General features: G+C 43.9%; 1 protein-coding gene across 1 annotated transcript; it reads left to right on the forward strand.

Moving 5' to 3' along the window:
• The first annotated feature begins 1,701 nt into the window (after positions 1 to 1,701).
• On the forward strand, positions 1,702 to 9,686 carry atp1b1b (ATPase Na+/K+ transporting subunit beta 1b). Its single transcript, XM_076723681.1, has 6 exons — positions 1,702 to 1,910; positions 4,452 to 4,580; positions 6,607 to 6,762; positions 6,937 to 7,121; positions 7,776 to 7,859; positions 8,026 to 9,686. The coding sequence occupies exons 1-6, from the start codon at positions 1,820 to 1,822 to the stop codon at positions 8,284 to 8,286; spliced, it is 906 nt and encodes a 301-aa protein (XP_076579796.1). The 5' UTR covers positions 1,702 to 1,819; the 3' UTR covers positions 8,287 to 9,686.
• Positions 9,687 to 9,982: the final 296 nt, after the last annotated feature.

Here is a 9,982-nt window from a genome sequence, read left to right on the forward strand (position 1 = left end):
GACACATGTTTACATTCAAACAAATGTACACAGCTCAAGAAACCCAGATGGCAGCACATTAGTGAACGATTTCACACGTACATGCATGAGCACGCACATCACACACTGCTCACACAGTCGGACAAGAATGCGAAGTGGGAGGATGAACACACGCTTGCATGGTCATGGTGTGTAAGTGTGTGTAGGTTGGGAAGGCAGCGGCGGATCTTGTCATTGAAACTTTTTAAAATGAAATGTGGTGATGTGTTTAAGACATGCAGCCATTTTGTACTAGGCGACACAGTACAGATTAAAAGCCTCTTATTTCAAGCTCAGATAGAAAATTGTGGTCTCTATGACTGACAACAGAAATGCCCTTGGAGCCGGCTTAAGGGAGGGGTTACGGGATGTAGAAGGCAGGATATATATACAGGTTCCAACTACATGTGTGCTGGGCAATGTTGTGTAACTGGAGCTGATTATCCCTGCGGTGTGACAGGGGTGTCTGTGAGGAGGGGTCCACTGCATACAACAACAAAGGACACCCTCCAAGTGAAACTGGGAACAGATTTGAGTGTGAGCCACACAGGCCTCAGCTAAATGAGCTCCATATTGTTAGTGAAGGGGATAAAATGATTGTATCGTTTGTGCCATAATGAGTGTTTTAGAGCGACCGACCTCGTTCGGAATTGCAGGTTGGTGCACTGTAATCTGGCATTCTGCGTGTGTCTTGTAGTAATTGTTGGCATGCAGTGACTTAACCTGAACTGTCATGCTGAATTACAAGTCTTTAGCCACACATGGATATCCATTAGACCTGTGAAAGAGCTCGCACTTTAAAAGCTTTGATTTGCAGCTGCGCTCTTCTGCTCTGTCCGACCCCAGAAAGATGTTAATCAGTAGGATGCATGTTACTTTGTTTTTAGCAACATCGGCATCGATTCAAGTGAACGCACACTACCCACATCCTACTCTGTGCTGAAGTGTGTAAGATAAAAATCTGGACCCAAGCTCAGAAACCCACTGTCCAAGTTTTTCCGGTATGACGCTGACATCCAAAGTTAGGTTTAACCAATGTGTTTAGGGGTGTTTTTTTAACATGTAAACCTCCCAGGTTCATTTCTCAGGTTACTCTCCTGGAAATACCTTTCAGACAGCAGCTTAACAGAAAGAATCTGACTCCCTTACGGTCCCTCTGTAGTGTGTGACACTTTACACACCCATGAGATGGATGGATGCCTTGGAATATTTCAGGCTGGTGTCACTGTACTTATCTGCACTCACTATTCATGACTGCTGCATCACCTGCATAGGAGTGCTGGTGGGGGCTGAATCCAGCCTCCAGACTTTGCAATATGTACCACTACTACTACCACAGTGTCATATAGTTTGCAGTATGTGTTTCCAGGTGAGGGTGTGCATATTCACAATGCACCTGCTGCAAAAAAGGAGCCAATGGAGCGCTATAGTTTTTGAATTCAGCCTCGATGGAGAGATAGATAGAAGATTATTCAAGGTAGATTTCACCTTGCACAGGTCTGCATAGCTCAACCAAAACCGCCTGAGCATAGCGCTCAGTGTCTGCATCTATACGTTGTCTGTCCGTCTTCTGGACGTCAGAGAGACGCACGGCTTCTTCGCTCCCTAATTGGCCGCCAATACTCCGCCCTCCTACTAGGTAACTTGTTGAGAGTTTCGGGCGGAGCCGAGAAGGAACGGTTTATATTGAGGAGCCCTCCGGAGGACAGAGCTGGGCTTACTGCGACGGGTCGGCGTGAACAAGCGGAGGGACCCTGCCGGCGACCGAGCGAAGGAGCATCATCCAGGGAAATAAAACAAAATGCCTTCAAATAAAGAGGATGGCGGATGGAAGAAGTTTCTGTGGGATTCTGAGAAAGGAGAGCTCCTCGGTCGCACAGGGGGCAGTTGGTGTGAGTATGTTCGCGGACTGCACGGGGGCGGGGGGGTTCGTGGTGAATTGGGGAGCGCGCGCTCGGGGTTGCAGTGACGCGCGCCGGCCGGCCGCCTCGTGTTTCTTGACACCTGTTTGATTTGACTTTGCAGCATTGAGTGACAAACCGGCAACATGATTCATTTTTGCGCCATCGTAACTATAGCGTGAACAAGTTTCACTTATTCACTATGTCCCCAAATGTGATCGCGAATACTCAGCTCCCGGACATCCTCAAATAGGTGTAGTATTAATAAATAGCTTAGTGATGGTTAAAGTAAGGTCGTGATATGGGTGATTTTTTTTTCTTAGTTGTAGTAGCGGAATCCCAAATAGACGTTGCGGCGCAGACGATGGAAAGCGGACTAATGATTGGACCTCAGTCTTGTCCACACTGGCTGTTTGTTGTAGGGAAAACGTCAAGTTTGGCAGTTTTTGGAGTGGGCATTCAAAGGGTTAAAAATGCATCACGGTCCAAGGTGAGTCAAGGTGATAGGCCCTAATGGAAATGGAGAGAGGACTATTGATCCGTGTCGGGTTCCTCTGATCAGATGTCACTGTAATCTAACGAACAATACAACTGATTAACTTGTGTGACCTTTCTTCTCTTGTTTCTCGAATTTAGCTGCAGCAGTGCACGCGCCCTTGTTCCTCCTCTCAATGTCACACGGATCCTCAGTCCGGTCTAGACACTAACACCTAGAGAAAAATAATGTTTCAGTGACATGATGTCTGCTGAGCTGAGGCGGCCCTGTCATGCATCATGTTTTGTCACCTGAATGGGATTTTTGGAGGTGACCGTGAGGCGCGCAGTGTTTGGATCAGGGAATCTGTGGAGGCACAGCATTTGATGTAACACTGGCTACTGCAGGAGCACCAGCCGAGTGAGGCTGATGTGTGGAGCTCTGGGGGCTCACGTTTGTCCTTCTGAGGTCATCTGAAAATGCTGATACATTTGGTGAGCGTGCCATGCGCAGTGCCGTGCTGGAAGGCTGTGATGAAAGGAAATCCAGGCTGATACGAGGCCACCTCAACAAACAAGTTTGAACTGCAAGATATCAAATGTGTTTTTACTCCTGCAGCTTTATGTGGCAGAAAAACCATGAGTGGAATGTAAATTGTCCTTTGGCTGCGGCTCATCTGAAGCAGAGATAAGGGGAAACAGATATAGGAAAGTCAGGTTTACGAGGCGGAGAGGACACAAGCTTTGTTCTGGCGTCCTTGTGATATGTCATGTATTAATTGGTTCATGCTGTTTGACCTTTTGACTTTGCCTCATGCAGCAAAAAGATTGACAGTATAGCTCACCAGCTGCAAGGCCGTGCTTTATTTATTGCGTTCGCAGTGCAGAGAATAGGATTGTGACACTTTGTTGCCTGTAATTCTGCAGCATCTTCAAGTTAAAAATGCATTTCAGTGAGGAGCCAGCAGAGCATTTAGTCATTTCTATTTTGAATGTACAGGCTTCACAGTTGAATTCCTGTAAGTCTGTAAAGACAATGGCTGCCACTGTTGGACTTTTATGAATGCTGACTTTGTAGTTCCCTACATCCATGAGGGAGACACAGGCTGTGGTAGCATGTTTGCGTCTGACACGCATTCTTGGAGCTGAAGCACAGTGATGAACTGCTTCATACCAAAGAGACTAACGCAGGTGACATTTGTTTCGTGGACGATGTTTTTTCCAACTCCTCAGAATGACACTTTTGATGCCTTGTATTTCTATCATTTCAACACCATAAAGCCTTTGATCCAATAACACGCTGATTGGATTCAATGTAATTTCTTGTCTTGTTCCAAGCAACTTTTTTTTTTGTGCGGCCCTACACACAAAGTCGAGCCCTGTGACTGTGGCTGAACAGCCATTGGATTAGATTTTGGTCTGTTGGGCCATGGTCAGTTCTAGAGTTAACTTTATGGTTGTGTAGTAGTGGTTGTTTTCGGGTTGGTTCTCTTTCAAACTGCTGGAGGTTCTCCGTTTTATAATTTCGCTGCACGGCTTTGACCCTCACCATGTTTCCACTGGCAGCAGCTTTCACGCTGTGGATGCTAGGTTTCGTCTGATGTGTGGCGTTTAGCGTCAATCACGAGACCATGCCTTCTGGCCAACACTTGTTGTCCTGGTCACGTGGGGCATTTCTTTTAAAATAGCGACTTTCTCTTTGCCATACAAGCTGTGACGCTGATGGAGCACATGAAACATAACATACTTTACAGTCTTCTACCACCTCAGCCCTGCAGCTGCTGAAAAGGTCGGAGACATATGCTTGATCTGGGTGGCCTCCCTTAAGATTGCTCTTTCCATGTAGAGAATGATTTCTAAAACAACTGATTGTGCCGGTGGAATCCAATCCATTGCACTGAATATCAAATAGATTATTTGAGGGATTTTTGCATGTAGCTAGGAACTGATTTCAACCTCGTGGCCCAGCCGTGACCTTAAGCAATTTCCTTGATCTTTCTGAGACACTCACTGCAGTAAACGTGCTGATGTATTCCTTCTTTTTTTTCTCCTCCGCAGTCAAAATTTTGCTGTTCTACGTCATTTTCTACGGATGCCTGGCTGGGATTTTTATTGGAACCATCCAAGCCTTGCTGCTCACCCTGAGCCGCTATAAGCCCACCTGGCAGGACAGAGTCGCACCCCCTGGTAAGAAGTGTTACCCACTCCCTGTCTGTCAGGATGCTAGCATGCAGGACTGCCTCTGAGTCTAAAATGCGTCTGTAGACACTCACACCACCTAGTAACAGTTAAATAAAGAAGGAAATAGGGTCATGGTATGCTTCTTACAAGAAAATCTATGACCTATGTATGCTTACTCACTGAATCACAGGTTGTCTTCTTACTGACCTTGTTGACATGACAAGATTGTTTTTCATGACCGTCACAGGGTGAAGCCGTTTGTGAAACATTCTGGTCAAGCGAGTATTATTATGTATGACGTTGAGTTCCAAAGTTAGCTGTGGGATGTCTGATCTGTTTTTGGAGACAAATATACAAAGACACACCATTAATTTTGGTCTCCACCCAAAAAAAAAATGACATACTTGTTATCTTTATATTTAATTCTTCTATCTACATCACTAGTTAGCACGTAAACATTGGGCTGCTAATGATGAATTTAACGTGTAAATGTAATGATACATTTAACAGAACTATCTCACCATAAGGTTGATGAAGATTATGGGATATCATCAAAAGATCCAGAACAGCAAATATTAAATGAAGCATTTAGTGGGATGGTTCCCTCGACCAAGGTCAATAATGAGCTTTGAATCTCAGAAATGACGTGTGTTAAATTGTCTTATTTAAGGGTGATTAGGATGTTATATCTAAAGATTGGCTAGACATTCATGGTCACATGGGTAACCATATTTTTTTTTTTTTTTTTACTGATGACTACAGGCGTCTGGAGAGGCACCTGCATATCTTTGTGTCCACACATAGATTGCTAGAACTTGTCAAGAGTTCTGAAAGTAGATAAACAGGGTTCTCCGAGTCTGATGATAACCACAGTAGTGCAGGTGTTCTGCCTTGGTGACGTACTTCTTCATAAAAGTCAATGCATGTTTTCGGAGTTGGTACATGTGATCAACTTAGGCCTGCATGTTGTTATGGAAATAAACTCTTCATATATGTTCATATCATAGTCCGAGTGCAGCACCTGCACTGACAGTAAACCTCCCTTGTGTACACACCACAGCCTGGTTTCCATGGAGGAGAAGGCCAGCTGATGTTTACCAGGTCAAACTGGGCATGTGCAGAATACAGTCAACTGTTGAGTGGACAGGATGAAGGTTGGTTGCAGCCAGCTACTGTCAGAGTTCCACTGTAAACCTTTAGAGGTTAACCAGGAGAAGTATCATTGAGTGTTTTGTTCATCTGAGGTCATCCAAACACAGCTGTGTCACAGGGGAATCTACTGTCGATGACTGGCCTCCGCCGGTCTTGAAGGCTGTGTTTGGTCCTGATTCAGCTGTGATCACTGAGAGGCCGCTGAGCCTGATTCCGTTGCTCACGGTGTAAATACCAACAATCCCCAGGCGCTTTGAGCTTTTGGTCTGGCACACTCAAATCAGCTAATATGGTCCCAAGCTGCACAACTAACTGAGCTAATTAGGAAACCACGCTTAGTAGCTATAGCTCAAAGAGTATAGTGAGCAGCAGTTAGTGGTTACTCTGGTAATATGCTGCCCCCTATTTGTTTGGAGAGACCTTCAGCACCTTTTTAAATGTTTGTTGGTACTGGGCTAAAGGACCAGCTTGACATTTAAAGAACCACTTATTTGACTCGAGGTCAATCAGGTTCATCTGACTCCAGTACAGAAACACTGCAGGTCTGGACCATATTCAGCCTATTCAGCTAATCTTAGCACAAAGACTGTAAGCAGGAGGAAACCGCATCTGTATCCAGGAAGGACAGGCACAACATTGACATTGATCATCTCGTCTAAATCTGCAGAAGTTGACAAAAATTTCCCACAGTGTCCCTGAATGTGTCACAGTAACTCTGAGACATCAAAACTTGAATATCTGATTTTCTGCTCTTCATTCAAAATATGATGGTTCTATTTATTTATTTTTATTCACCTATTCTCTGGGAACAGGATGCACACGTTAAATATGATATAATATTAATGTTGATAACAAGCGGCTGATCTGTTATCCCCTACAGGCCTTTCACACACCCCACGATCAGAGAAATCTGAAGTGTCCTTCAACCTCAATGATGTGGAGACCTACCTGCCTTACACCAAGGCCTTGAGGGAGTTCCTGGCCAAGTATGATGAAGAAAATCAGAGGGACCAGATGAAGTTCGAGGACTGTGGAGGTAAGTTTTACTCACTGGATCTTCCAGAATGTAGTATTGTTGCAGGTACAGGGAGGTCCGTGGACACAAGAAGACTGGCTTTCTTCTGAGAGGAGTTTCCATGTTTTACAGGCTGGACTTTCAGACATTGTTAATAAGTCCTAATCCAAGTTAACCCTTCACTCCCCCCTCCAGAGGAGCCTGCAGAGTACAAGAATCGAGGTGACTTGGAGAGCGATATGGGCATCAGGAAGGCCTGCCGTTTCCCCAGGTCCATCCTGGGACCCTGCTCTGGCATTGAGGACCGGGAGTTTGGTTTCAAGGAGGGCAAGCCCTGTCTGATTGTAAAGCTCAACAGGATTGTCAACTTCCGTCCAAGGGTAATTTTAAATGAAAGTTTCTCGACCACCTGAGGAGAGCGACTCACTTTTACAATGTAATCTCACGCCGAGGCCTCTTTCATTTCCACCGTGTGCATCTCCGGATACGATCTGAATCATGACATCTGGTCACAGAACGATGCCCGCATTGTGATCAGATCTCAATGTGCAAATCATGTAGGCAGTGCTGGTGGGCATCATAGCTGACATGATGTGTCTCAGGTCAGGAAAAGTGATGTAGGATACCCTCAAGAGGAGGGTCACATGATGGAGACAGCAGAAGGCAGCCTGTTGTACTTATAGAAGGTCAGAGCCAGTGAAGAAGTAGCTTAGCACTAGTGCTAGCTGAGCTACCCTCATCAGTCATGTAACCCCTATCTTGCACATTGTAGCAATGCTGCTGTCTGTTGGTTGGAATGTTTTTTTGTTTGTTTGTTTTTTTCAGAATGTTTCCAAACTGCACAGAGGCCATTTGCACCTGCTGAGATCTGATCACAATGAGAGCTAGACCTTTAGCTGTGGTCCAGTCAATCACATTGCATGGTTTGTTTACAGAACCAGATGCCAATGGGGTGGAAATGGCATGTCTGTATGAATAAGAAAGTAATATCTGTGGATCTACTGAACCACCTCTTAACTTATTGTCTTGTTCAGCCTCCTATCTCGAATGAAAGTATCCCTGAGGAGGCTCAACCCAGGGTGCAGCCCAATATCATGCCTCTCTTCTGCACCAACAAGGTACACACGTTTACTTTTGTGTATATTTTTTACTCTATAGTGTAACACAAATGTGTGTCTTTACTTTTGTGTGTTCTCAAAATTAATTTTGTGTATAATCCATCCGAGTTCTTTGAAACATCTGTGCCGTTTTGACATTCCATAATCTTCTCTGTTTTCCTTCCAGAAAGAGGAGGATGCTGGTAAAATTGGGGAGATTAAGTACCACGGAATCGGCGGCGGCTTCCCCTTGCAGTATTACCCCTACTATGGCAAGCTGCTGCAACCTCAGTACTTGCAACCGCTGGTGGCGCTGCAGTTCACCAACCTGACCATGAACACTGAATTGCGCATTGAGTGCAAAGTGTTCGGAGACAACATCATGTACAGCGAAAAGGACCGTTACCAGGGACGCTTTGACATCAAGATCCAGGTTAACAATTTATGACCGTCGTCAGGGCCATAGCACTTTCCCTGACCGCTCCTCTCCCCATGCCCCCTTCGTCCTTAACTCAATCTAATGTAGGATATCATAAGTGAGGGGGTGAGGCTGTAGCGGTTAAGTCAATCACAATTAGTCTTGAATGAATAAATGAAAGAAAAATCCTGATAGGGGACCGATGTTTAATCTGTCTGCTTTCATCACTAGCTTCTACACTTCTGTCTAGTATTAGAATGTAATTTAGAGGAAAAGTAGCAATAGGCTTAATAATAAAAAAAAATATTTATTCTGCTGTAAAAGAGACTTTTCCACAAGCCATGGGACATTGTTCATTGATGACTCTAAAGTCTAATTCCATCTCTGACTTTTAGCGAGCTGTGTTTGTCCCCTCTGCATATCGCTGCCTTGTGTGGTTTCAGTAGATATTTTTGGAGTGTGCAGTAGTCGCAAAATCTGGTCCTCCCAAACCACGCTGTTCCTTTTTTTTTTTTTTTTTTTTTTTTTCTGCGAGTAAGCTTTAGCAGTTCTAGGTGTGTGTCGAAAGGTGTCAAACATGAACACGCACTCCCACTTACTTAATGATTGAAATTGTTCTGTGTAAGGAAAAGGTTGCACTCCAGGGATTTTCTTTCCTTTTATATTTCTTTTACACGTGATCATGGGAAACTCTTTTTACTTTGCCTTTTTTTTTCCTTTTTATGCTTTGTTCAATCACTTAAATGTGCGAAGGGGTTTTATTACTTGGTTTCATGCCCTTAACTTTTGATTTTTGCCTTGAATGTTGTAGACTTGTGTGTCCAGCCTGCTAGGCACTGGTCTGCGGTAATTGTAGCAGTGCTAACTGAAGGAAGGGTCTTTTTTTTTTTTTCCTTGGATTCATCACAGCATTGTGATGTAGCTCTGAATGTTTTAGCCATTAAACGTGGTGGAAGAATTTTATATTTATGCAGTCGTACATTTTGTTTCTTTGCAGAATATTGTAATGTATAAATGCAATACCAAAGTGACGAGTTGAACAGAGTCTTTACCAGAAGCAATGCAGTACTCGTTTTTAGGATCTCATCATGTTAAGTGCTAAAGTCTGTGTCTCGCTTTGCAACTCTTCAATAGTAAACTCGATTTGTGTTTTGGCCATGAATGTAGTTAGGTGTAGAATGAACAGGTAACAGGCATTTTAATTCCACAATGACCTGATGGTCCTGCATTTCCAAAAAAAAAAAAAAAAAAAAGATACGAGTTCTTATCGAGCTCAGTGGCTTTAGATGACTCATGATGATGGCTTTGACATTCCAAAGGATCTCATGTTGATGTAGAACACTCGACTTCAACTCAGTCAACTTTCCATCGGATCATCCACCTTTGTCATTTATCAAAGATAGAAACAAATAAAATCATAATGGACCTTTCTCTTGTGTTTTCTTTTTTTCTGTTGTGTTGTGACATTTTCACACATCCAGCATTTGATCATAATGTGTCCAAGTCCTTTTCCCATCGTACGCTGAGTGGAAGACAAGGACCGGAGCTTTCAGACTCTATAGTGCTCCAGATTTATTGTCTGTGATTTGATTTGAAGGCAAGAACTGTGTAAATGTATCCACGATTGCTGTGATGTGCCTTCCAAAATTGCTGTAGTGGAACAAAAAAAAAGTCAAGACTACACTGAAGTCGTCTGTGGCTGGATTACTGGAAATCTTCATGGACA

The sequence above is a fragment of the Chaetodon auriga genome, chromosome 23 (genome assembly GCF_051107435.1).
Source record: "Chaetodon auriga isolate fChaAug3 chromosome 23, fChaAug3.hap1, whole genome shotgun sequence".
In the NCBI taxonomy this organism is placed as follows: domain Eukaryota; kingdom Metazoa; phylum Chordata; class Actinopteri; order Chaetodontiformes; family Chaetodontidae; genus Chaetodon; species Chaetodon auriga.

Coding starts and splice junctions, on each gene's coding strand:
- atp1b1b (XM_076723681.1), top strand. CDS start 1,820: ATGCCTTCAAATAAAGAGGATGGCGGATGGAAGAAGTTTCTGTGGGAT. Junction 4,581..6,606: donor GGACAGAGTCGCACCCCCTG/GTAAGAAGTGTT, acceptor TATCCCCTACAG/GCCTTTCACACACCCCACGA. Junction 7,860..8,025: donor CTCTCTTCTGCACCAACAAG/GTACACACGTTT, acceptor TTTTCCTTCCAG/AAAGAGGAGGATGCTGGTAA.